This window comes from Mycetomoellerius zeteki, unplaced genomic scaffold (assembly GCF_001594055.1).
Source record: "Mycetomoellerius zeteki isolate Tzet28-1 unplaced genomic scaffold, Tzet1.0 scaffold83, whole genome shotgun sequence".
In the NCBI taxonomy this organism is placed as follows: Eukaryota; Metazoa; Arthropoda; class Insecta; order Hymenoptera; family Formicidae; genus Mycetomoellerius; species Mycetomoellerius zeteki.
In genome coordinates, this window is record NW_017257862.1 from 190,632 (window position 1) to 203,385 (window position 12,754).

At 34.2% G+C, this 12,754-nt stretch overlaps 3 protein-coding genes across 10 annotated transcripts in view; 1 reads left to right on the top strand and 2 right to left on the bottom strand.

Annotated features, from left to right (window-relative positions):
- The first annotated feature begins 792 nt into the window (after positions 1-792).
- Positions 793-2,216, top strand: LOC108730037 (U6 snRNA-associated Sm-like protein LSm5). Its single transcript, XM_018459496.1, has 3 exons — positions 793-903; positions 998-1,194; positions 2,102-2,216. The coding sequence occupies exons 1-3, from the start codon at positions 858-860 to the stop codon at positions 2,132-2,134; spliced, it is 276 nt and encodes a 91-aa protein (XP_018314998.1). The 5' UTR covers positions 793-857; the 3' UTR covers positions 2,135-2,216.
- Positions 2,217-2,279: 63 nt separating this feature from the next.
- Positions 2,280-3,917, bottom strand: Mos (proto-oncogene serine/threonine-protein kinase mos). The gene is made up of 4 exons (XM_018459495.1): positions 3,835-3,917; positions 3,586-3,773; positions 3,082-3,467; positions 2,280-2,576 (listed from the first exon to the last, which is right to left on the bottom strand). The coding sequence occupies exons 1-4, from the start codon at positions 3,915-3,917 to the stop codon at positions 2,280-2,282; spliced, it is 954 nt and encodes a 317-aa protein (XP_018314997.1).
- A 4,357-nt stretch (positions 3,918-8,274) lies between these two features.
- The window catches only part of Ae2 (anion exchange protein Ae2), a 43,064-nt gene continuing 38,584 nt past the window's right edge, over positions 8,275-12,754 (bottom strand). For all 8 annotated transcript variants that reach the window (XM_018459533.1, XM_018459528.1, XM_018459529.1 and 5 more), the window contains 3 exons: positions 10,544-11,138; positions 9,269-10,388; positions 8,275-9,181 (listed from right to left, as the gene is read on the bottom strand). In XM_018459533.1, the coding sequence (XP_018315035.1) occupies positions 8,512-9,181; positions 9,269-10,388; positions 10,544-11,138 (2,385 nt within the window). In that variant the 3' untranslated portion in view covers positions 8,275-8,511. The remainder of the gene's footprint in view (positions 9,182-9,268; positions 10,389-10,543; positions 11,139-12,754) is intronic.

Here is a 12,754-nt window from a genome sequence, read left to right on the forward strand (position 1 = left end):
CGTAAAGCTGGTTCTACATTAGTCGCATCGCAGCGTCGCAAGCGTTGCGGTCCAATTAACGTCAGCTCGACTCTGATTGGACCATAACGCTTGCGACATTGCGATACGACTAATGTAGAGTCAGCTTTACACGTAAAAAAATTTTAATTGGAATCGTAAGGCCGTAAGCAAATCGGCCAATCACAGTCGAGCGTTTTAAAACGCGAGATCGTAATTTTGATTGTGATTGATTGATTTGCTTGCAACCTTACGATTACGACTACAATTTTTGTACGTGTGATGGCCTTAAGGTTTGTTCGCGTCGCATGCTCCAATATGTTCCAATATGCTTCTATTATGCTCTTACTCACTCCAACGCGCTTGAGTGAGTAGGAGCTATGGTAGGAGCATGTTGGAGCATGTTGGAGCATGTTGGAGCTTGCGACGCAACAAACCTTCACTGAAGCACATTTGTGTAGATTATAAGTAAAAACTCAGTTGAATCGCACTTTTCAGAATGCAAAGGGAATACGCATTCAACTGAGTTATGACGTCACAAGTGAAAATTATTTAAGAATCGGTGTAAATGGAAAGCAACTAAGTATATATACTTATTTATGGAGCATTTATATAATAAAAAGTCATGAATTTAATAATGCATTAGCTAAATATTTATATTAATAATCGCAATCTTATATCATTTGTCGATAATGTCAGCGGTTTTCAGTTATCTCCGAGCTCTTTTTTTTTTTTTGTGTGTGGACGAAAATTTACCCAGGGTTGATGGTCTTTAATAGTATCTCGTCAGTGCTTATATTGTTGTATGCCTATTGATATATTTGATATTGATTGATGACTATTTCATTGTATAAATCGTCATGACTGCTTCAGTTAGCACCAATCCGTCTACGTTATTACCTTTGGGTAAATGAATTTGTTCATATTTTAAATTATACCAATAATTTTTTGCTGGATATTTGTTATCTTATGCGAATAAATTATATATTATTACTTTTAGAACTAGTTGATAAGTGTATCGGTTCTCGAATACACATTATTATGAAAAATGACAAGGAGATTGTAGGAACTTTGCAAGGTTTTGATGATTTTGTTAACATGTTGCTGGAAGATGTAACAGAAAGTGAGGCAACCCCTGAAGGTCGCAGAGTTACAAAGTTGGACCAGATTCTTCTCAATGGCAGCAACATTACTATGGTATATCATTATCGATAGTATCTATGATACCCAATGCTGATTCTGCAATAAGTCGATAGACCTAAGTCGATGAATCAGTGAAGTTGGCCAACACCCTGATGAAAATGAAAATTGGAGCGTAAGTCGAATGTAATGGGATAGGGTTGGAAATCCATACAGGGGAATTGTAATGTAATAGGAGAGTAACTGAAACGTAAAAGGAATTTCTAGGAGACGAAAATTAAAACATCTAAATGTAAAGGAAGCTTAAATGCTTCTTTTATATTTCATTGTTCCAATTTTCATCTTCTAAAAGTTTCGTTTAGACTTCTGTTACTTTCCCATTGCATCTGATTACGCTCTAATTTTTATTTTCATCAGGGCAACCAACTTGTATGATTCAATACTCATGTCAAAATCATCTCATCCTTATTTATCAAATGTTAATTAAGAACAAACAATGTCCGCAAACATATCCTAAGACTATCGATTTTCTTAAGACTGACCAAATTCGACTTTATTCCTTCCCATTAGGGGAGTTACATCTTCAATTAAGTTAAACAACTTGCTACAATTAATTTGTAGACGCAAAAAATCTTATGTCATCTACATAGTCACTATTTAGGTTAAGACTTAATATTTCTGACTGCCGACTCATTGTAGAATCAGCTTAAAGGTGCTTCCAGATAATATGGCCAATCTATACGCCAATTTTGCACACATTTGTTAAATATTGGCTACATTCAATAGATAATTATATATGTCATGTATGTATATGATATTTGCTAATGTTGGCATACATTGGTCATATCATCTGGAGGTACCTTAATAATTATGAGAGACAACACTTCTAATAGATCATAATTTTTGACACAATTAAAATGGAAAGCAAAACTCAAATTTTTTTAATTTGTTTATTTTGCTGCAGTTAGTGCCTGGTGGTGAGATGCCAGATACATAAGACTTTTAAGCCACATCATCCTGAGCGCACCAGATTTATTTCTATCTTGATAAGATTGTGATGAAGCATTAACCTCATTACTTATCGCAAGTAAGATTCGTTATAAGCTTAAGGTTAATTGACCAAATAAACGTTAACTGATTGATTACAAAAGATCAAGTCTAATGATTATTTCATGGAGCGAGGGTCTATCTGCGATATTCTGGGACCATGCCGCTCTGAATAATTCTTTGTATCTTCCATCGAACTCATCATCAAGGGCTTCATCCTCAGGACGTGTTCCTTTTACAGAAATATATATGATGGTATGCATATGTAATCCATGGAAAGGTACTTCTCGAGAGAGCATTTGCCAGGCCACGATTCCTAGGGAGTAAATATCGGTAGCGAATGTAGGTACATCTCCTCGAAGCACTTCTGGTGCTGCATAGCCTGGTGTACCCTAATAAAGAAATGAGTTTTTAGGAGAGGAAACTATATAAATAGCGAAATTTTTCACTTGCATTATATTAGATTAGTGCATATTTAAAGCTGTTATATAAGTTAGTAAAGTTAAAGTAAATGTAGACAGTAGAAGCATATAAACATTTTGAACCATTAAATATCTAATTGATATGATATTGTCTTGTTGCTTAACAGAGTATACATGTTATATTATTTCATTATTAAAGTTGATTATATTATGCCACTGCATTTAGATATTTGTATAAAGAAGCCTCTAATGTGCACTAATCTAATGTATACTAATTCAATGCAATATGAGTGATGGAATTCATAAAAAATAAAAATCTCGCCATTACATATAAACACATGTCTAATGAGTATATATGTATGGATATATGAAAAATATTAGAAGAATCATATTGCATGTGTCTGTAATTCTATTAGAAAATTCATTAAAGTATTTTTGAGTGAATATTTAACGAGTTACATATATGCGTGCGTACTCGTGGCCTTATTGAAACATGCGGTTCATTGACTAGTACAGAACTACCGAAGTCAGTGAGCTTAGCTTGACCATTAGTTGCCATTAAAATATTGGTTGCTTTAACGTCTGCATGTATCACGCCAGAATCATGGCAGAATTGAAGCGCATTAGCGATGTCTTTCCAGATTGAGACACGCTTCTCTTTCGGCAGTGCCGATTCCTGCAGTCTGTCCTTCAATGACGTGCCGCATAGTTCCATTGTTATCAATGATAAGCTACTGCCTTGTTCTATTCTCAATATTTTCACAATATTTGCGTGTCGCAGGATAGTCGCATGTCTCTCCGAGTTTATTACTTCATCATCGTTTTGTTTGCGTGGAATTATCTTGGCTGCCATTTGATTTCCTGAGAAACGTAACAATATCGTATTAAATCGTATTTATGGATTCCTTTTCACTTCTCATGCAATTATCTCTAACAAATTTGACAACATAATTTATTAAGAAAAATTACAGTAAAGCACCTTTATAAAGTACCTTGTAGACGGTACCGAAAGCACCCGCTCCGAGCACAGAACGATATTTCCTCAGCAGACCGTTCTTGAGTAGTTCGACTCTATTAGGAGTATCGATATTGAACGGTGACAACAACTTTTTATCTTCCATCTTTTTTTCGTGAATGTTATCTGGAGTTTTTGGACTTAGACGTACTCTAATAAATTATTACTCGTTTGTGGACTTTAGTTTAAATAATAAAAATTCTGACTTCTTACCTAACGTTTGACGTAGCACTTTCCAGTGGCCGAGGTGATAGATGCTTTATTAGCGTAGACACGAATCTTCGCGGCGAAGCCATTTAAATAACGATTACGATATTTATGATACAAATGATTTTTAATGATAGAAAGAAAAAAAAACGTTGAATTCTTTTAACATCATTCGTATAGAAAACGATGAAATTATTTACATCGTGTATGTAGGAAAATGTAGGACTTAGAAAAGTCCGTTCTCTGTATACAAACACATCGAATACAATGGGGAACGCTTTAGAGCTCTTTTCCTAGACGTCTCTTTTTTTCCTAGCGAAAAAATGCTCATATCTCAATATTTAAAAATTTTAAATTATTATAATTTTATATATTACTAAATATTTAAAAAAGTAAAAGTTACAATAAGATGCTCATTTGATGCACACGCGGCTTGACATTCTTGCTTTTTTCATTAAAGAATGTAAATTTTTTTCAAACTGTACAATCAGTTTAAATGAAACTTTACGAAAATAAACATAAGTGTTTACTTTATAATTATAACGATTTTTAAATTTCTATTTTATATGCAAGTATCTCAATTTAAAAGAAAATTTCTGCAGGATATAAGGTTATATCTTTAACTTGTAGTGATATGATTAAATTTTTTTTATTACACCTATATTATAGACGTATCTTATGTTTCATCAAACGCAAGAATTAATCTCCTTCCGTAATTCCGTGTACTGTACTTTCAATATTGATTTTTAAAGTGTATATATTCTACATTCTACAAATATCAGTTAGAAGACTTTTCTTTTTTTTTAAACGTATGTCTTGCTTTTCTGCATCGTTTGAAACCATATTCGTCTCATTTAAACAATTAGATAAATTATTAATATCCAAAAAATAAAAAAGGGCTACTTATTATATTGTTTACTCAGTTGACAAATATTGATCGATAGACTAAAAAAATGTTGGTAGTATGTGTGAGGGTAGAATTAATTTTAAACATGATAAATTTCATATTTTTATTAATAAAATAAAGCGATCTTTTTTTACATTTAACATTACGTAATAATTAATAATATAATGATATTATAATCGTAATTGTTAGTCGTTTACACCACTTCGAATAATTCCAAGTCACTAAAAGAAATATCTTCGAAACTTTAATTCGATTCAATAAAGGAAATTGTGTCTGTGGCTGTTTTAAATTTTATATAAACCGTTAAATCTCCAAATCACTCGAATCGTTATTTAGAAATCCGTATCTATATTACGATATTCATCACTCCACACGTTTTTATTCAACAAGATAAAATTCCCTTCCAAGGTTATGTTCAGATTCCCATCCAAGTGTCTCCCAGATATTATTTTATGCTTGTTTAACATTCAGTGAACAACAAAGATAAAATAATATGTATATACTCTGATTTTGTAACTTCTAATGACAGTTTGGTATTGATATATAGTCGCTATGCAATTTATAATACCTGCAACGACAGTAAAATGATACTGACAGTTATTAAGAATTATAGAATCAGGATACTCTCGGATGAGAATCTGAACATGGTTTTGGAAGGGATTTCACATGTTTTTTATTTAATAAGGTAAGATCTTCTAGAGGAGATCTTCTCTTGTTGAATAAAAAACTTGTGGAATCCTCTCCCAAGGCTATGTTCAGATTCTCACTCAAGTAGCAATCCAAGTATCATTTTATTCTTGTGTGTATGTTCACCTATGATTTAATAAAAATAACATGATACCTGGGAGGCATTGGGTGAGAATCTGAACAAAGTGGGAGGGGGATCTTATCTTGTTAAACAAAAACGTGTGGAATGATGACAACAGCCTAACACATACCTATACGAATTTCTAAATAATAGGTGACTTCAAGGTTTAATGGTTTATATGAAATTTAAAATCGGTCGCCAAAATGTATATACTACATCGCACAATAAGTACATTTGCATACTGCGCATACTTTCTACATACTTTTGTACCAATCGCAGAAACACTAGACCATCTAATCTATTGGAATCTCTTTCCTACACGTGAGAGTGTTATTCTGCGCATCCATTTCGCAAAAGGCAACACTTTTACACAAGGAAAAATGGGAAGTTAGCGGGCTAATAATAAAAGTAGTAATAGAAGTAGTAATAGAAGTCTGGAACAAATGGAATAATGTAAACACCTTGGAATTATACTATATACTGTTTTATTGATGAATATACATGTACATATGTTTTCATGAATATACACGTATGTACATATATATTCATGAAAGAAAGAAAAGAAGAATGATCTATGAAAATGTTATTTCTTGGAAATTATCACTAATCAAGCATTGTTCTCGTAACATTTCCATTTGACTATCCTTACGCATGTGCCATTATATAAACTCTTGATAATGAACATTGCATCAAGTGCAAACGTTAGGCTGTCAGAGGCATCGATTTTTCGCTTAATTTAAAAAACGCAAAGATATTATGTTATTATAAAGCATATATGGATAATTAAAGCATTTCGAAATACAGTCAGGTTATTTACATTTAAATTTTACGTTAAAAAATTACTGAAATGTATAAGCAGATGTAACTATAATAATTATCAACAAAAATAAAAATATTTATAATTTTTTAAAATATTTTTTAAACATTTATAAAATATTTATATGCGTTCCAAGAATCATGAAAATTATGGAAAAAGTCTGCAAAACAAAAAAAGAAAAATTTTGTGCAAACGAAATCTAATAGTCTAATGACTGTTGAAAATTCTTTCTGTGTACATACACTCAACGGCAAAATTAAAGCATCACCTATTTTATTCTCCCAAAATAGACAAATTTCAAGACAGTATAACTTCGCCAAAAATCATCGTATCGAGATGTTTAAAAAAGCATTTTATTCTTGAAATCTCTACTTTCGCGACCGGTAATTGAGATTTCGATTTAACTGACATTTTACGGAGCTATACGGATACAAATGGAAATCCGTCAAATCTAAAAATTTTGAACGAACTTTACAAAGTTCCATGGTCTGAATTCAAAATCGTAAACAAATTTTGTTTACAGCTTTCGAAAGAATGAATCTTTACCTTTAATTTGCTTTTTTATGAAGCTTTGTACGATTTTTTTTCGCCAAGTTATTCAACATTAAAGTAAAAGGGATCGTTTTGCTTCAATGTTGAATAACTCCGTGAAAAAAAATTGTACAACGCTCAATAAAAAACCAAATAAAAGGGTAAAGATTCACACTTTTGAAAGATGTAAACCAAATTTTTATGTGATTTTTAATTCACACCATGGAACTTTGTACACTTTTAAAGGATCATCAAATTTTTGCTAAAAAGATTGTCGATATTTGAACTGTGGTAACTTTGTAAAAAAAATTCGTAAAATAATCTCCATGGACTCTCATTTTTAAGGAAAAAGACTACTTTTAATTCTCAAAATTGATTTTCCTTCAAGATGCTTTTGAACTAGAAAATTAAATGGTGTACTTTGGGTTATGCTGATGCCGGCGGCACACTCAACATTTTCATAAAAAGTTTTTCAAAGCGCAATAAAACGGCAAAAAATTAAAGATCATTTTTCAATGAGCCATTTTGAAGAGCGGGCTTTAATTCATGCTAATTTGAGCCGTAAAAAATTTTTTCACATCTCCATAGAATCGTTTAACTTTGCAAAATTTTCTAGGTTTAAATCCTTGTTGAATTTTCCATTTAATTTTCTAGTGCAAAGGCATCTTGGAGGAAAATAAATTTTGAGAATTAAAAGTAGTCTTTTCCCTTAAAAATGAGATGATCCAAAAATTTAATGATTCTTTAAAAGTTTACAAAGTTCCATGATGTGAATTAAAAATCACATAAAAATTTAATTTACATCTTTCAAAAGCGTGAATCTTTACCTCTAATTTGATTTTTTATTGAACGTTGTACGATCTTTTTTCACGGAGTTATTCAACATTGAAGCAAAACGACTCCTTTTCCTTTAATGTTGAATAACTCGACGAAAAAAAATCGTACAAAGCTTCATAAAAAAACAAATTAAAGGTTCACTCTTTCGAAAGCTGTAAACAAAAAATTTGTTTACTATTTTTAATTCAGACCATGGAACTTTATAAAGTTCGTTTAAAATTTTTAGATTTGACGGATTTCCATTTGTATCCGTATAGCTCCGTAACATGTCAGTCAAATCGAAATCTCAATTACCTTTCGTGAAAATAGAGATTTCAAGCTATAAAATGCTTTTTTATCATCTCGATACGATGATTTTTGACGAAGTTATACTGTTTTGAAATTTGTCTATGTTGGGGCGATAAAATAGGTGATGCTTTAATTTTGCTGTTGAGTGTATAATATATACATATATATATACATGTATATATACATATATATTTACATACGTACATATATGTTATATCTTTACTTACGTTTTATTTTATATATATATATATATATATATGACATTGCTTTCAGCTGCCTATCAATGGACTCTATTAATGGACGTTATATATATGGACGACATATATTCTAATTTGATGAAAGTAATAGAACTCTGTATTTACGAATTAGTGGTAGATAAGGACTTTGAGAGATGTGAGATAAGTAATGAGTAGATAATTTTGGAAGGTACACGAGTTGAGAGGAGGGGGAGGGGGGGAGAGAGGAGGGGCATTGAATAATCGATTAAGGCACAGTCTAACCAGGTAGAGGAGCTTCTTCGTAAAAATCCAGCTCGTCCTCGACTTCGTGTTCGGATCCTTTACTATCGAGAGCACGTAACTCCGCAGTGGTGAAGAAATAGCTCATCTGAGCACGCAACGGTATCATCAGAATAAGGAAGAAGGGTAGGGCCAGGGCGGCTCTGGTACTTTTGACAATCCACAATACGGCTAAGCACAAGATTTGTATGAGGGTGAAAATGTGCATCTTATAGGTTTGCACACGGCGTACGTAGTTTGCCGTGCCATGATGCTTGACTGGCATGAAAAATAGTTTGACGCGGTCAAATAGTTGCACGCCATTCATTGATGAAATCCCCATATAGAGGAACACACCAAGAAGGACGGACATCGGTACCCGCCGCAACAATGGTGCCATCAGTACACTCACGCCTATAAGTATCGCGACCAGGAGGGCGCTCACCCTTTGCTCCTTCACTTCAACGATATGCGGCTTGTCACCAGGCGCGTGGGTGCGTGACATCACGGTTAGGGCGGATACGTGGGTGAGGGAGCGCACCGACGCAGCGGAACACCAAGGTGCACCCATCAGTCCACATCCTATATTCATCAGGCACACTACCACGATGTCCATGTGGTAGCCATTGCCCTTTTGCAGTTTTCGCTCCTTTTTATCGATAATCAATCTGCAAAACGAACGATTAATCAGAAACGCAAACATATTTAACAATTAAGCAAGTGATTTAATTAAATGTAATTAAATTTAAACTTACTCCGATATTTGAGTCTCCATAAAAACCAAAATGTAAACCAGTAAAGCTGGCACCACGCAAGCTAGAGCCATCCAAAGCGGTATAGGTTTTTCATATCCGACAGGAGATACGAACCAATTTCTACCGGGTATAGTTGGGGAGAGTCCTTCGGGTACCAGCAACTTTTCCGTCTTTACCATAAATAGATAGTCGATCAGAACAAAAACGACAATGCTAATAGGCACGCCGAAATCTCCGAAGGCTCTTCGAGCACTACGGCCTAAGTAATGGCTGTTGCGAAAGATTCTCAAGTAGTAGGCGCCCAGGAAAGTGCCCAAACAAAGGATAGTACACATCAAAGCTGTATTGGGCTGATTAATTAGCAGCCTAATTCTATCATGACTCGGTAGAAGTTCGCGAACGTTTTCTTCATTAGAGTAGAAGCGCAAGATTTCTTCAGTTCCATTCCATGGTGATTTAGTAACCTTCATTTCAGCAACGTAGAGCGGATAAGTTATATTGTTGGTGTCCGGTCCAAAGCTGTATTCGTGAAGAAGAGGATTGCGCACGAAGTAGTTGTAAAGCTTCATAAACGTTTCAACGATATAAAGGATAGAAATTAATCCAGTGAAGATCTCCTCGGTGAAGCGCGTGAAGAGTCGCACGAGAACGGAACCTTCGACGCAGGCAATTGCCAGGGCGATGATACCCATCCAGGCGCCAACATATACCCGTACGGTGAGAAACTCAAGCTCGTTCGCCAAGCAGAAATTGTATAAGCTCTCGTCAAAGAGCAACAGCGGACCAGTTGTGCCGATAATCAAAAGCGGTTGAGTGCCAAACAATGCCATTATCACGCCCGTCCACGAACCGGAAATAAGAGTCTCGGAAATGCCTATTACGTTTTGTGTCTTATCGCTCATCAGACCGCCAAATGTGATGGCGCCGCATAACGCGGCGAAATACATGAAGATAGCTGCCGCGAGGCAAGATGAGCTCAAACCATCCTTAAAATCGGATAAATAGAAAGGGTAACGACGCTTAATGTCGTTGATGAGGCCACCGAATGGTCGTTTGGTACGTCGCAATGGATCGTCATCGTCTTCTGATGATTTCTTTTCCTCTTCGCCGGCGAGAAGAGCTGTTACACATACATTACATTATAGACGATAATAATTAATTAAAAATGAAAGAACGAAATCGATAAGCAAGAATTGAAAAACAAATATTTAATTATCAAGATATTCTTTTATCGAGTTTTAAATTCTTGTTTATCGAGTTACTTGGAGAAATTACCTTTTTTTGCGGCTGCCTCATTTTGCTCCGGTTTACTTTTCTCTTCGAGCGCCTTCGCCTTCCGTTTCCTGATAGCCTCACTCTTCGCCTTAAGCTCATCGAACGGTAGCAAAGCTTGTCTTTCCCAGTTGCCAGGTGGCAATACAATTGAATCATCTAGAAACTCGTTAATAGCTGAAAGCAACTCTCGTCTCTCGTTGGCTTTATAAGCGACTTCGTGGAATGTCGTGTTTGCCATCAGAGTGGAGATGGACCGGCCAATTTCGTGATAGTCCAGATCTGCATTTCTCGGTCCTAATAAGATAAACATAAATCTGACCGGTATCGTGACCTCCGTAATGGACGGCATAAGTACACCTTCGGCCAATCGAACAAAAGCTATCGTTGGCTGATCCAAAAAGTCGACGGCACCGACAAGTACGACTGTTGCCTCAGCACCAGCTGGGATTCTTTTAAGGATGTAATCATTGTGACCTTTCTTTAAGTCTTCGTTACTGCTCATGTACGTTAACTCTTCCTTGATATCGACCATAGTATGATTGCTGTCGAGCGCCAAGTTCGATGATACGATCTTCGGCTTTGCATCGTGTAGATTCTGTTGGATGTTTCGAAATTTTTATAGAACAATCTAAGAACTTTTTATTTCCGCCAAAGAAGGATTACATAGGTCTTCAAAAAGAAAATTCAATCAGTTATTTCTCAATATCGTGAAACCAGAATAACATCACTTATATCATTGAGTGATTGGAACTGATCTGTTTATCTATCTAATTTCATGATATTGTTTAATTCGTGAAGAAAAATGTTTAATAATAATGTGAATTTCCTATAAAAATAGCAATGATTGATTTTTAAGTTTATTTATAATTAAGCAGAATGAAGTATATAATACTAGAGAGAAGTGTAATTGTTTTTAGCTCAAGCACTTCACCTTTGAAAGATATTAATTGAAGTGAATATCTCATGATAAGAAAGTATGCTTGTGATAGAAATAATTATAATTAGGAAATAAGAAAAAAACCGCTATATAGCATACTCATGGATGCACATTTGCAAGATTGTACAAAAATACGCTATAAATAGAGGAGTGAAAGATTGATCAGGGCTGCCACAGAAAATGAATTTTGAAATTCCCTATTTCAAGTTTTCCAGATGAAAATGGAGAATTTTCCATAACCAATATAAAATATATAAGTTTTAACACACACGCACGCACACGAAATATGTTCAGACGATAATATATATTTTAAGGTTTAACAAGCTCTATTTACTAGTATCTTATCAGTTTGACTTTGGGTGATGTTGGTGTTGCCAAGGTCAGGTTAAGGTCACATCGATTTTTTTAAATGGAAATCCTCACTTTTTATTGCATGTTTTTGTAGCTTATCTCGAGAGCTTTTTAAAACACTATGACAAAATATTTTTTCATTAAGGACTTTTTGAGTCATGAGGCTTGAAAATTACAGTACTGCTAGCATTAGCTAGCATGTATCTAAGGTGTTCGATTGATGATTAAAACCTTTTAAATGTTGTTCAGGGACATGATCTTGACATCATATACTAATTAAAATCAATTCTTTGGAGGTTGTTCCTTTTACTTTCATTTTTACGCTAAAAATGAAAAAATGGTTTAGCCAAGTCAAACTGATAAAACTAGTAAAAAGATCTTTTTAAACTCTATAAAACTATTACCTAAACATATTTTTAATTGAACCTTATCCTACGAAGAGGGGTGTACGAGTGGTCTGGAACACCCTGTATAATATTTAAAAAAATTATAAGTTATTTGGAATAAGAACAGTTAAAGAAATTGTGAGCAAAGTCCAAAAAAATTCTAAACTTTTATATTTTTCCCTGACTTTTCTTGATTTTCCATGACCAATTTCAATTTCTCTAAATTACAAACGGTAAAGGGGGTATAGGAGTCGAGCGTGATAAATAGTGCGCAATAAACAATTTCTTAATGGTCGAATTATTATATTCGGTTATACATGATACATCTTACATGTTTCGGCTTGTTTTCGAGCCTTCTTCAGAGAATCCAACAACGATAGTAAATATTTTGCAACTATTAATTTTTCGTTGATATACAATTGCATTACTTGCGTCTGTATATTTCTGTTTGGTCTGTTGTTTCTTAATTCTTGAACAATTAGAGTTACCTTGAAACGCTATATGGTTGTCAATGGCTGCGTTCAGCAGACTCAACAG